The sequence below is a fragment of the Cheilinus undulatus genome, linkage group 5 (assembly GCF_018320785.1).
Source record: "Cheilinus undulatus linkage group 5, ASM1832078v1, whole genome shotgun sequence".
In the NCBI taxonomy this organism is placed as follows: domain Eukaryota; kingdom Metazoa; phylum Chordata; class Actinopteri; order Labriformes; family Labridae; genus Cheilinus; species Cheilinus undulatus.
The window spans coordinates 20,598,016-20,613,486 of NC_054869.1; the positions used below are offsets into that span (position 1 = coordinate 20,598,016).

The 15,471-nt window shown below is 38.2% G+C and overlaps 1 protein-coding gene across 2 annotated transcripts in view; it reads left to right on the forward strand.

Moving 5' to 3' along the window:
* edil3a (EGF-like repeats and discoidin I-like domains 3a) overlaps window positions 1-15,471 on the forward strand; it is a 197,711-nt gene that overhangs the window by 37,602 nt on the left and 144,638 nt on the right. The window contains exon 2 of one of the 2 annotated variants that reach the window (XM_041788413.1): window positions 11,220-11,249. In XM_041788413.1, the coding sequence (XP_041644347.1) occupies window positions 11,220-11,249 (30 nt within the window). The remainder of the gene's footprint in view (window positions 1-11,219; window positions 11,250-15,471) is intronic. The other variant, XM_041788414.1, reaches the window with a different exon arrangement.

Sequence of the window (15,471 nt, forward strand, 5' to 3'; positions counted from 1 at the left end):
CAGCTCAAACTGCGACTTGAATCATGCAGTAATTAAATGCAGCTCTGTGGCAAATTAAACTGCCATGTGTGATAATTTTATGGGCTCTATTTTTCTCTGACTGCTGTTTCTTGGTATAAAGGGATCCTGTCTGCCACTCACTGCCATAGAAACAGAAAAAAAAAAAAAACCTCTGGACAAGAAAGTTTTTCTTTTCCTAGCTTGAGATTCATATATAAGACACTTGACGGACACAAACAGGATTTGTCAGCTCCAGAGAGTGGTGTCAGGGCTGTCAGCATTAGCAGTGACGGCTCACTGCCAGTGTTGATGCTACACTACTAAATGGGAGTATGATCCATTATGTGCATTTGACATTGTCCTGGGCTGACCGGCTATGAAGGCTGGATGAGCTTTATAGAGACATTGTGTTGGAGAGAATCTTCAAGCCATCATTGTCTGATGGAGAGACACTGCTTGGTTGTGGTTACGTGTATGTTTGAAAAAACAATAAACCAAACTTTGCCCATTGTTGTCACCTTACCAGAATTTTAAACTTTGATATCATATGATATTAGTAAAAAACAAATACTGATAAAAGTCATGGGGTAATAATGTAACACCGTATCCTGGGGTAATAAAATGAAGCCATGCACCACTGTCTGTTATTGAAGATGCTACAAAAGTGATGACAGGCCTCCTGTTAATAATGTTTGTATTAAAAGTTACAGAAGTGACTGTTGAGTGGTCATCAGAGTAACAGTGGGACTGTTGAGTGGTCATCAGAGTAACTCTGTGACTGATGAGTGGTCATCAGAGTAATTCTGACTTTTGAGTGATCATCAGAATATCTCTGTGACTGTTGAGTGGTCATCAGAGTAACTCTGTGGCTGTTGAGTGGTCATCAGAGTAACTCTGTGACTGTTGAGTGGTCATCAGAGCAGCTCTTTAAAAGAAAAAGTATCAAAGTATAAAACATTTTGACAACCTTAACCCACTGCAATGACTATTGCAAGAGTTGCTCAAATGCACAAGGACCACTATGAACTGAAACATAGTTCATGGAGTTATGTGAAGACAGTTGGACCAGTTGCCTTTCTCTTATAACATATTCTACACATGAATGTACAATCTGCATGCATGTCACATGTTCTTGTCATTCAAAGCATTCTTGTTTTGATCTGAGTGGTATTGTTCATTATTGACTGGATGTTTTGCAAAACTCTTTTGGGAACAAAAAGGAAAGTCCATCAGCTCTAATGTGATTTGGAACATATTAGCCATCATCTGACAATGATTTGATTTGTTTAATGTCTTTAAAAAGGCATCTAAAAGCAAGTGCAGTGTGGTTTAAAATCCGCTCTATGAAGTGGTTTCTCATCTTCAACTTTATTTCTTGCTTTTTGTGACTAAAATCAGTGGCAATACGTGGAAAAAAAGCCTTGGAAATCCTTGATTGTAAATTGGAAAGCTCTAATGTTAAAAATGGAAACCAGTGTGAAAGTTCAATAAACTGCAGTTCCTCCTTCTTCAATAGTCCTTGAAGTCCCATTAGCACCACTGCTAAAATGCACATTTTTACATTAATTAATGTGTTCACCGCCTGGTCCAAAAACTGAACTCAGTCAGAACAGGTCATGTCTTTATTGGCACACACTGTTTATTGCTTGTGAGTTGGAGGATGTTTTATTACTCATTTGTTCTGATGATCACAAGGTACAGAGTTATGCATAGATTGTATAAATAGGATCAGGGTAGGTCTTTGGCTGATAAGGCAGACACATTGTAGTCATTTGCAAGGAGACTCCTCCTGTTTCAATTCCACTTTTTGCTGGTATGATTAGAGTAAAAAGAAACAGTCACAAAAGATCTGTTTCTTTATCAGATAAAGTTATCTCCTCATATGAAAGGCACCTGATGAGTCTTTTCTTAAAAATACCATACACATTTAAACAAATTTCCTCTAGTGTGCAAATACCCAAGGGTTAAACTCTACAGTATGAGTGGGAGGTATGGTCTTAAACGTGTATCATGGAATTGTTTGCCCTCTCTAGTAACGGTGTCGAACTGCAATATTACAAACTTAAAACAAAAACACATTTAATGCATATTCAGGTGTTACTCATCTCATGTCTGAGGGTAAATCACAGAAAACTGATTTTTACGCCTACCTGTGTTCAGTTCTTTTTAACTGCACATGTAGTTTTAAGCTTCATTTCTCTCTCCTGTTGAGGTGTGTCAAGGTGCTACTGACAGCACTACATTTCCTTATTGGGACGTTCACAATAGAAGTACTCAAGCAAAATAACAAGCACAGACTTTTAGTGTTGATGAGTGTACGGAGCTATTGTGTTTACAGCTACTTTTCACACCATGTTTAACACAACAGCTTGTCTCATGGGCTTAAAACAAACAAGTCATCAGCTAAAACACACCTTTAAACCAGCTGTTTTTATTGGAATCGCTGCAGTGTTTGGTTGAAAACAAACTTAGTCAATCCATTGTAGCTCACAGCTTGTCTTAAATCCCCAGTCAAGCCTACAGAAAGTGAGAGCACTTGCTGTATGTTGCCTTCTATATACACATGAAGCTTAGAGAGAACACGTTCTACCTTATTAGTTACACTGACATGTTTGGCTTGTTACCTGGCTGCTCTTGAGTGTCGGAGTGATGATGACAGGACTCAGACTGAGCTGTTGTCTGTCACAGACCTCTTTGGTATGCTATCAGTGACATTGGTTATACCATGCATGTACACTACAAAATAATGCATGCATTTAAACTGGTGACAACTCCCACTCCATGGAAGAAGTTTTTAGAGGCATCTCGCGGCAGACCTCTGTAATGGGGGTGACCTCAACCATGGGGCGAGAAGTGATGTAATAACCCTTGTTGGGTTTTTCCTTTGTTTGTTTGCTTGTGTCATGGTTATTTAAATCCTCCTCCCCCTTTCCCTAACCCTAGCCTTTAGGGTTCGGATGCCTAACCCTAACCCTCTTTGTATTTTCCTTAGTTTTTGGTGTGTTAAATTTAATTTATCTTCCTCCCTCTTACCCTAACCCTAACCTTTAGGGCTCGGGTCCCTAACATTCTTTGGGTTTCCTAGTAAATTATTTTTACTCATAAAATGCTGCTGTTGTGAAAACTAGCCACTGACTGTAACCACTGACAGTGAGCAGAAAATATATGTCATTCAGTACACCATTCTGGTTCTAGCTTCGGTAATTTACGTCACTTCCTACCCCACAATCAAGATTGCCCCACTATAGAGGTCTACAGCGAGATCCTCTCGGAAGTTATACCGGTGATGGCATTGATACTGGTTTACCACCCATCGCTCCTTTACAGAACAGTCATTTAGTTTTGCTGTCAGTTTAGTATGTATATGGTGTTTCCCTTTGATGGGTGAGAGTGAAGATGTTTTAGCCTCAGGTTTGTAGGATCAATGCCGAAACTGAGAAATAATAGAAACATTTCATTGTACTATTTGCAACATTGTCCCACACAACGTATTACAGATGTCTTTATCTCATTATTTTAAATGCACATTAAACATAATTTTGAATGACATATTTTCTGCTTTATAATAGCCACATCAAGCATAATAATTTCACTCATACATGGACTATATTTCACCTACACAATTACAAATGTCAGTAAGAATACAAGGCTTTGTTGTCAATATACAATACCAAACAATGCAGTGGAACTGCAGTTGTTCAAATTACTCTCTTTGCTTTTCTCATTCTTTCCACTTCATCTAACCTCTTAACCCAACAGCCATCTTGGTATTTGATCAAGTATGCTATTAAATCTGCATTCTTCAAACCTTTTGGCACCTCGATGAGTGATTCAGAGAGAAAAAAAAAATGGCATGTGATTGTCTGTTTCCACTGTTGAGAAAATCACTCACACTTTTATTTACTGCCACTCTCACAGCTGTCAGGAATTTAATTGCAGCTCAGATTTGCTTGTTTAAATTGACTTGGCCACATTAAAGAAATAAAACTGAACAACCACAGAAAAGATGAAACACTTTACTGTTGAAGTCTTACACAGAAAGTCTTATGTAAGAGCAATCTTCTGCTTCATCTGTTTCCCATACCAATGGAGTATTTATTCTCATCAGTTTAGGTCATGAACTAATAGATCTGTAGCCTTATCCAGTCTTTTTTCTCATTTACCTCAGTGTTTCTATGTCTCTGTGGCCTTCAGCCTGTGATACTAAGATCACAAGGTCTATCAAAGTTGATCCAAATACATCTCACACTCTTATTCACTCCAGGTGAACCGTTTTCCCTTTGACTCCTCATACAAACATCTCATTGACCATCTATTCAGTTAATCTCTTATTGGTGTAACATTATTACAAGTCTTGCAATTCATGAGGTCTGAAACGAGCACATTACAGCTCAGTGTGTGACATGTCATTGTCGCACTGAGATGTGTCTCATTATTTTCTCTTTCCATTAAAATATGAGATTAAATTTTGGGTTTGAGTAAATTTGTTATTACAGACTTGGCTGAGCAAATCTGTCTTTGATCACTGCCTATTATCTGCCCCCTGCTGATTAAACTAATTGGAGGTGTGTTTGTGAGTTGTATTTCATTACTAAGCCGGCTGTCTTTGGTTCATTGCTTGAACAGCTTGCCCCTATTATTGGCCATTGGTTGGATTAGAGATGTGCATTTTAAGGGAAATTACTACTCAAGAGTCTCAAATAATACAACAGGCACACACCTGGCTGGATCATGAGTCTCCACATGCATCTCTATTTAACTTTTGTAATAGATTCTCCCTTCATATGCAAATAACAGAGTAGTTTCATTAGCTGTTCAAACATATGACGATACAAACTATGATGGAGCACAGAGAGATGGAGAAATGCTCTTTTGTGTACAAGTGGTGCACAGGAGCCGATGTTTATGGACTAAGTAATGAAAAACAAAGAAATCTGACAAAACAATCTTGTGAGATTCACATTATGAAACATCAGTATCCTGACTGTGCTGCACTGATGTAAAGCAGAAGCAGCCAGGGCATTATTATCCCATAGTTTCTTTTAAGTCTGAAACCTATACGCAAAATAAATGGTCATTGCTGGGCTAATGGATTTAGCATCTTGATTGCGATGTCTTTATAACTTTTTGATGACATTGTCAGCAACGGAATTCTAAACAGTATACTGGAAAATGATCAAAATACACATGTTTATACACTACATACTTGCACATGTATTGAATGAATGAATTCTATGAATTCTGGCCTCTGTTCGTCACATTCATGTGGATAGAAGCAAAAACATCTTATTCCTTTTATTACAGCTACAGGTGCAGTCTTATTTAAAGGACTAAATTCAGCATGCTGCTTCAAAAATCTATTACAGAAATCTTGATTCAGAATGGTGTTCCCCCATCCAGGAAGATTAAATGAATGGACTTGTTTGTGTGTGAAGACTCACTTTTACACTGTAATATCCTGTTATAATTGTTGGCAGAAAATCTGTGTAAACAGAGCTGTTTTTTTGTTTATCATGGTTGTGTGAAATTATTTCTTCTGAATGAAGCCCAAGGTCACTGAGAAGACAGAATGTAGTTTATTAGTAATGACTGCTTTTTAAAAAAATATATAATTCCTTACTTAGCTTTTAGTTTTGCGCAATTAATGTCAAGTGAATGGGAATAAGTATGTGCATATAAAACAGGTCATTGATGTTACACAGCACGCCTAGTCAACCTCACTAACAAACTCCATAGTTACCTTATTGGCCTTTAATTTTTATGTGGATCCATTGCGTGTTCAAAGAAAGTTAAAAACAACTGCAATAATAATAAGGCTTACAGTATTCCTCCATCTTAATCTATATGTAATGTCTCTATGTGACTTTGAATACACACGTGCTCCTTCCTTCCTCCTGCATGTGTGTACTCTGTGTGTGGTTTTAACAGTTTTGTACTAGTTGGTCCTGTGCTCCAGGCCCTCTATCTCGTATAAACACCTTGAGGTCATATCAGCCCTGTGCTGGACAAGCTGCCTGCTTCCCATTCAGATTATGGTTGGTTATTACTGCCTCCTGGCTGTCTGTCAGATTAAACCAGCAGTGTATATCAGAGGAAGGAGACTCATCATGGACAGCAGGAGCTACAGTTTAAATAAGACATCTCCAGAACCTTCCATGTCTTAAAAGTTTGTTGATCAGTCTGACGATGCCTTCATGTGGATGGTGATTGTTAAGAAATCAGTTACATAAAGGTGAAACAATAGTTCAATGAAGAGATGTATGATTTCAGTTTAAATGCTTGAATATGTTTCTTTTTAACTTTTGATGACAGACATTTCACTTCACTGTATGCTCGATCTGTAAAGTCAAAACACTTTCTGAGAAACAGTATGTCGCAATCACAGCAGGGGATTCAGGATTGTTTCAGGATTCAATATAGATGTGTTTGTAGAGGTGTCTCTGGGAGAAATAACACGAGGGTTGAATAGCTGATCAATTTAACAGGGAGTGAAAAGAAAGATGTATGTTTGTGGGACATAATGAAAAGAACAGGTATTTTTAATCTATTTGAAATGGTTTAGGGTCAGTGGTTTTCAACTGGTCTAGCCCCAGGACCCATCACCAACTCACTAAATGTGACCCATATTTCAGGTATTATTAAACCAGTCGGATTTATTTAATGAAAAATGGTGCTGTTTGGACCTCGGGTGGTAAAAAAAATATGTAAGAGAACAAAGAAATGGAGCAAATCACACAAAGCCTATTTATAAAGAGACTTTTCGACACGTGATTTTAGACATCAATTATGGTCGGTATATATATATATATATATATATATTTTTTTTATTACAAAAAAGTCTATTAAATTTCAAGTGAAAACAAATTTCTTCAAAATATTGTCAATTAAACAAAACATAAGTGGCTGCTTAATAATCACCAGGTCCAGCCAACTGGTGCTAGTAGTCTCACCATTAGTGAAATGGGAATCATCTGAGTGCAGCGAATGCGCCTCAAGTGGTTGTAGTATAAAGACACCTGTTTCTGGAAGGTCCAGTCACTGGTTAGTCAGTATTCATGGCTACCATTACACCATGAAGACAAAAGAATACTCCAATTATTTTAGGGAAAAGGTTATTAAAAACCATGAGTCAAGGTGATGGGTACCAACACTTTCCAAGGCAATGGACATTCCCCAGTGTTCAATTAAATCCATCATCAAGAAATGGAAGGAATATGGCACCGGGGGTTTAACGATATGAACAAATTTCAGTTCAGTACGTACCTTGGTTTTGAAGTCACGATTCGGTATGCAGTTAAAGCAAATAAATAACAGATTTTTTTTAAGTGTATTAAATTGTATAAAAAATAATAGGCTGAATAAATTACATTTTAAATTATTAATAATGCTGCAGCCTCCTTCCAAAAGGTCTTCAATTAATAAAAATATTATTAAATAAATACATTTTTGAATTACTAGGTTATTCTCATTGATATATTGACCTATTTATACCCATTCTTTAAACACTAAAATTTATCAGCCAACTTGAACACCTTCTCATACAACCGTAAGTTAGCTTGTTAAGTATGATAATTAGCTTATATCCTGCCAATTTCAACAAGGTCTTACGCACTGGATTACTTTTTTAACCAATGAGACCTACTACAAAGTCATGGAGAACTTTCACAGCCCATCTTGGCAGATAAAGAGGTTAGAGCCGTGTGAAATCTGAGGATAACTTTACCTATGATCCAGCTGCAGACATGACGGAGTCCCCTCTCCCCCTTCTCCAAAGTTGATAGTTGAAGGTAGAATTAATTTGATTTACAAAACCAGAGCACCATTGTTATAATACAAAGATCTAAAATTATGGGAAATTCATAACCGGCCAATGAGACTTTTTATTGTTTCTCCCTGTTACAGTGAAGTTCTTGTTTGAGTGGTGCCTTTTCAAATGCTTTGATTGTTTCGCTGAAGGACGTGCTGTCAGCGACACAGCTGATGAATAATGTCAGCGCTACTGTTGGGTTTGTCCACTGTTGTATTTTACCCGGAAACAAAGTGTTCCTAAACAAGACACTTTTATCTGTGAATATTCAGGCTGTTGCTGCTGTTTGCTGTGGTTGTGCTGTTGCCAGGACAGTGACAGTGAGTTGTTCTTTGGTTTTCCGTCCGTGTATGAGCTTCGTTCCACATGTATCCATTCGGTACACGTCTGTACTGTACCCAGAGGCCCGTACTGAATCAATACGGCTACTTGTACATGTACCTTTACACCCCTATATGACACACTTGTTAATCTGCCTAGATCAGGCCGTCATCACAAGCTGAGAGACCATGCAAGAAGGAGACTAGTGAGAGAAGCAACCAAGACACCTATGACTAGCAGAATAGCAGACATGAGAGACTCTGCACACAGCAACTGTTGCCCAGGTTCTCCACCGGTCAGACCTTTGTGAGAGAGTAGCAAAGAGAAAGCCACTACTGAAGAAAACTCATATTAAATCTTGACTATACAGTTAGCCAAAAGGCATGTGGTCAAGTGGAAGAAAGTTCTTTGGTCTGATGAGACCAAAACGGTGCTTTCGGTCATCAGACAAGACGCTATATTCACCACAGACACACCATCCCCACTGTGAAGCATGGTGGTGGCAGCATCATGCTGTGGGGATGCTTCTCTGCAGACAGCTCTGGAAGGCTTGTAAAGGCAGAGGGTAAAATGAATGCGGCATAATACAGGACAATCCTGTAGGAAAATGCTGCTAGTCTGCAGTGTCAATAAGTCATCAAACCAGAAATACCTCATTATCTTGAGAAAGTGGAGTAAAATGAATTGTAGATGTTTGTCCACTTAAGGATTTTGTAGAAGTCTTTATATCTCTACAACTAAACAGTCACATATGTGTATTTTCCAAAAAGAGCCTGTTAAAACTAGATCCCTGCCCCAAATCGGAACATTTCTGTTTAAGTAAAGGGAAATAAAAATGTTGTGGTTCAGATTAAAATAAAGTGGCCACAACAAGATAGGATATGAACTTCTACACACCCTTTTAACCCGAGCACCCACTCTGGCTGTCCTAAGATATTTCTTTTAGGAACATCACATGAACTTGTCTTTCTTCACTTATAAAAAAACAACACAAATTTTCCAAAATCTCTCAACTGCACTTGTACGAAATGTGTAACCACAGATCCTTAAAATGTTTTATTGAGTCGTGCTAGCACCACAGATTACCTCCTACTCATGGCATGCATGTGTAGGAGATTAAGCCAGTTTACTCCAACTGTGTACCACTGAGACATTTACATAGTAAGTGCTTCCAAGAAGGTGCTAACAAGTGTGAAGTTTCACTGTTTCAGCTGAAACAAACATTCATAAATGAAGTGATTCAGTATCAAAAATAAAGCTGTGACGTTTGTTTTCATGGGAAGTATTGATGCAAAATGCATGTAGCTGACCAAACTACAGCAAAGACCAACAATCGATGACCCCCAGCCCAATATGTTTTTAACTGAGAGTCAGTATTTTATGCTCTTATACCATTTTCCACTTTAATACTTGGATAAACAAACAAAAAAATCATCCTTTCATGTATTTCAATCTTTTCCATGTGTACTTGTGCGTGGGTGTGAATGGTTGTCTGCCCTGAGGGGCGCTTGTTGATGTGTTTTTCTTCTTTGTGGGTGTGTAATTGTGTGTGAACTCTGTATACAGTACGTGTCTGTGGGCTAGCATGTGTGCGGCTTGACCCCTATGGTAAGCGAGGAGAGGAAATGGCAGGAGGAAAAACCGCAGTCGAGTAAGCGAAGCGTGGAATGTGCTTGGTTTCGGGATTACACACTGGCCTCATGTGCATGGGAAATCACAAAGGAGAGCTTCCACTGGCAGACAGATGAGAGGTTGGGAAGGAGCTTGGCTTTGGCTGCCTGTGACTTCAGTTTGAGCTTTCTCTCACTTTTAAAGCACGTCTGCGGTTCACTCTTTAATGCTGTCTGTTCATCACAATGGTGTCTTGGCGAATCTTTCTCCCCTTCAGTTTGCGGCTGCTGAGAAGAGACTCATGGCTGCTGTCTGAGTGGATATCATTTGTTTTAAAGGTTTCCTTTCTTTGTCAAAACAGTCAGCTCAGCTTTTCTCGCCAAACATGAACACAGACCCCCCAGAATTAAAGCACCACATTAAATTAGATTGGCAGTATAAAAGTTTTTAAAACCCTCTGAGAGCACTTTGTGGAGTGATTTTATTTCCACGGGGGGAGACTGACAGAAATCAGCTTTCTGGCTTGTGAAGTAAGGGAAAACTCTTCTCTGTGTATATTTCTATTTGTAAGGTTTGAACATAGACTTGATTAGTTCTCTACGATTGATCTGCACCCATAACTGTCTGCCTCATGATCTATGTGGCCTTAACCCTCTGCATATGCTAATGTGGAATTAGTATTCAAAGCTGAGAGAGAAAACATGTACATGACAGTAAATCATACTTTAATTAAGCCGCCTCTCTGCTAGGCAGTATCATTAGCTATTGAGAAATAACAGACATGCATATTTAATGTGGATATCAGAGCACCAAATCCCAACACATTGATGTTTCTTCATCCGTCCATCCAATGAGTGCTCCAAATGTAACACATTACTGATCCTCCCCTGCAATAATGTCGATTTCATTCGTCCTCCCATCCATCTAATACCTTCAGCCATGCTCCTCCAAAGCTGCTTCCTTAGCTGTCCCAGCTTCAGGCCACATTTTAGAGCTATTTCACAACTGAAGATGGAGTTAGTTTTGTGGAGATGATGGCAGACATGCCAAATCTCCAACATAGCGAGGCTGGAGGCTTATAGGAAGCAGGGATGCAGCAAACAAGTATGTATGCCACGGGGTCTAATCCTACTCTGGTCCAGAATGATGAACACGTATTAGTCTGAGGCCACTGACCAAGACAAAGCACCGTTCCAGAGTATAAATGGGGGATGGGCTGTGACACAGTGCCAGGTCACGCTTCATGGAAACAGTGTGGTGTATTCAGACAGCAGGATGCACCTCCCTACAGGTAGCAGGTGTGGGGGGATTAATGTGTGGATAACATGTTAAATGTTGCACGTCTGTGCACAGTGTGATTAAGAATCCAGTTGAATCAGCAGTGTTACATGCAGCTGCAGCACTGAATACTGTGGCATAAAGCTAATATAATGTTTCTCCCTCCCTCCTCTCTCTCTTGTCCTCCTCTATGTCTCAACAGAAGCAGATGGTGAGGAACCAACTTCAGCAGGTGGGACATTTTTATGCTTGGTAACGTGATTTCCCTGCATTTGTGTGCATATGTGAGCATGTGTGTTAGAGAGAGAGAGAGAGTCAGGGATAGAAAGATGGGGCATTTTCAGTTTTACAATCTTAGCCGTCCCCCCTCCCAGCCTTCTTTATCCAAGTCTTTAATTCCTCTATCGTCTCACTGATCATGCCTGGTCAGCAGCACTCCCACAATTATATTATTGGTAATACAGTCCATAAAGTGACTACATTTGAATCTGCCACAGTAGTGCATTGTAAGGGAAACGCCCAGTATGTCTGGTGCTGAGTTTTCAGATTGTTTTTAGAATCCAACAGCCTTATTCAGTCCAGTGACTTCTTCAGCTTGATCGCTTATTGCTAAGTAAATTTTCTAAATGCCCACATAATGAAGTTGATGGTGCAGAATGTGCAAAGGGTGCAAGAATGCTGACCAGACTCTATCAGAAGTATAACATATGTAAGGATGTGGGCAGATTTACATGAAGTAGATGAGATAATCTAAGATAGCTGGATGGTGCAAATGTGCATGAGGTGAGTCATTTTACCACAAAAAGCAAACTAAAAGTGTTTGAGTTACAGTGACTAGATCAGGTACTAACAACATACAAGTACGGCAAATAGATTTATTTAGTAATAAGTCCAGTGAATTGATTAATTAGTGCAAATATGTATATGAGGTTTTCAAATGAGTAATTCTGTGACTGTTGAGTGGTCATCAGAGTTACTCAGGCATGCTAATGCCACCAGCTAAGGTAAAAGAAAAATTCATTTGCAACAGTCGGTTTCAACTTCTGTGGGACAGCTGCTATACATATTTTTAACCCAAAAGATATAGTTTAAACACTTATGTAACTGAATGTCAAGATCAGGATATGAATTGGTCAAAAGCACTAATTATATAAATAGGTTTCAGACAAAAAAAAATAAAGAAATGGAGGGTGTAATTACTATTATTATTCATGTCTCGTCTGAAAAAACTAAACATTATTTGACTAATGGTTTTCAAAACATCTACAGTATATATATACAAAAAAGTCCCTGTGCTTTTTTGCAGTTAGGTTAATTTGTGCCATTCTTCAAAGCAGTAGAGATTAAGTACAGATTTCAATTGGTCGATTAAAAATGGGTAAAAAGATGCTTATTTTCAGATCTAACGGTGGGGATTTAATCTTTAAAGATTCTGAAAAGTCAGCAACATTGGGGGCTCCCTAGAGTGGCATCCTTTAGGGCTCCGAAGAAATCAAGGGTAGCAAACGAACAACAAAAAGGTTGGCTTTCAGAGATAGAACAGAGTAAGTGTCTATGACTAATGGTTCAAAAGTTAGTACAGTTTTTAGAAACGATGTCACTTCTTGCTGTATGCAACAACACCGTCCGCAGAGACTCCTAAAAAAAGTCAGGCAAACTCCAGTCTAACTAGAAAAGGTTCTGTAAGAGCTACAAATGCATGGAGAACATAATTAGAAAGGCACAACAGAAAAAAAAAAAAAAAAACAAGTTAGTGCCTACTACTTACAGTTCAAAAGTCACCAAGCAATTTGCAAAGGGGTGTGCATGCAACACGGATCCATGCCACATGAGCTTTGAGGGTTAAATGCAGATCATGTGCATCTATCTTAATATACATTATCTCTACTCCCTGAGGAATGCATTAACTGTGTTTTGAGCCCACCTCCACTCCATTAAGGCAATTTCTTTGAATTATCACACAAAATCTTCCTTAACGTGACCATTATATATTCTGAAATTCTGCCTCTTGTTATGAAAAACAAGAGACTGAAACCAGAATTCTGTTACAAAAGCAAGACCACAGAGGACAACAGCAAATGAGAACCTGATTTATCTTCATCAGTGATATAATTAAAATGTCACTTTACATCCTGTGCAGGCACTGCAACTGAATGCAAACCTAGTGCATCATCAGTTTCTGTCTTTTTCTCTTTTATTGTTATTAATTTCTGCTGGTTTGTTTGAGATCAAATGGGTTAAAGCAAGATTGATTTATTTAGATGAGTAATAATACCCCCAGAAATCAAAGCAGGGTGTGTTTGCAAAGCTAATATTTGGGTAATCTCGATAGATCTGAAGTCTAAGATATTAATTCACATATGCATGCTCACAGTAGGAGTATTTATTTAATCTGAATATTTATATGCCATTAAAGCACACAAAATATGACTCTTCAATTCAACTCAAAGCACACAATAAAAGATTTTCTTTGCACAGGATGATAGAAATAAATAAAAATTATAACTGGAAGGTTTTCCACCAAAGTCAGATTTCAGGGTTGCAATTTAATTGTCTAATGGAATAAATAACATAATAAGAAAGCATAAGAGCTTTAAATACCAAGACAGCATATGAAGAAAGCAAGAGTTGTAACTGTGGAAAATATAGCATCATAACATCAATGCAGCTTGAAAATCATGAATTTTAAATGATGTGAACTGTGAATATTTAATGATTTACAGTTATTTATGACATTATACGAGCTCATATGATTGTGTTTTCTTCTTACAGTAAATCAAGTTGCCGAAGTCTTTCTATGGCTTCTTTTTTAATCAGAACAATTTTCAGAACAAACAGTTTTTATACAGAACAATCATTGTTCTGTAGACATTTCAAATATTAGAGCGATTGCAGCAAACAGCACAAAAAATAATTATGAGATATGAAGATGACCTGAATTAGGTGTGACTTGTGACCACTGACCTGGAACTGGACTTAGACAGAAAATAGGACAGGGCGATATGAGGGACCAAATTACTTGTGACAGCTTTGAAGAATTTAGCATATCAGCTGCTTCTTCACAGGCGCCATAATCTTTAATCTACATATTCACGCTCTTTTGTCTGCACACATAGAAAGAGGACTATGGTTCAGTGAGTTTGCCCTGCATTTTAGGCCCTTATATAGCATATCTCTGTGCCCACTGTGATATGACTGTATGTTACTATCGTCTACTGTACGCTCATCCAGCCACCATCTACAAGCTACTGTTAGATTTCTACATTTGAAGCAGGGAGGGGATATCTGCTTAGTTTGCAAGACCTGGCGTAATATTGGATTCATTTTATCCTCTTTTCTAATGGGATAATAAAATGTGGAAATTGGGCACATTTTATCTACATAAGGTGGGATTATTTCTTTACATCAGTGGAGTCTTTTCATATGGTAAGAAATGGAAGGTTCTTGATAAGCGAATACAAAGAATGTGTTTTACTGAACTTTTACTGCAGATATAACCTAAAGAGAGTGAATGTGACACAGTATCACAATTAGATACTACTCAGTCTAAAGTAGGCCATATTTATGTTTCACACAGCCAGCTAGAGCCAAGAGGTTTTGTATTATTTTTAGTCAAACCCACATCGATACTTCATAATAAGCCACAGCTCCTGCACAAATCCAGATAAATATCCTATTTAAAGATATAAGAGGGTATGCAAGTGACGTCATAGGCAGCTCAAGACACTACAGTTTTAGCCGCTGAGTGGTGGAAAGCAGGAATGGTGACAGGAATCAGTAGGGTGTAAAACTTGAACAGTGTTACCTCACCATAAAAGTTGTTTTTTAAACAACTACATATACTGCAATACCAATATTAAATGTAGTTCAGACCCAAACCTTCAATTCTTTGCACAAAATTAAAAATTTAAGGTATAGAATGAGGATGAAGTCTTTCTGTTTTTTCAGCTTAAACTACACCAACCATTCATACATATGGTGATTTTTAATGCCATTATTAATTGCAGCAACAAGTAACAAAACCAATAGCATTTTAGAGGCGGGGCCAGTGGTAGCCGGGGCCAACCACCCTGTCGAAATCCTTAAAATGTTTGGCTATTTGCCTTGTAAGCCATTAACAAGACATCTCAGCATTCAATCACTAAACATTTCTTATCCTTCTATATATTGGTTTTACTAACTTTAATATCCTCAAGGTGAGGTTTCTGAAAGTGGTCCCACCATCCTTATTTATTTTTGTATATGGTCCTCAGTGGAAAAAGTTTGGACACCCAATTTAGATGCTTGTTGTAGTGAGGTTGTTTAGCACATACAAGGCTTAAATTTCCCTAAAACAACTGAAAAGTGGCTGGTCTCTTCATCCGTTGGTGACCAGTTTTCATGCTGCATAACAATGACAAATACAAACGTGACACTCACACACATACTGACACAAATGCGCGCTGATGTTGCTA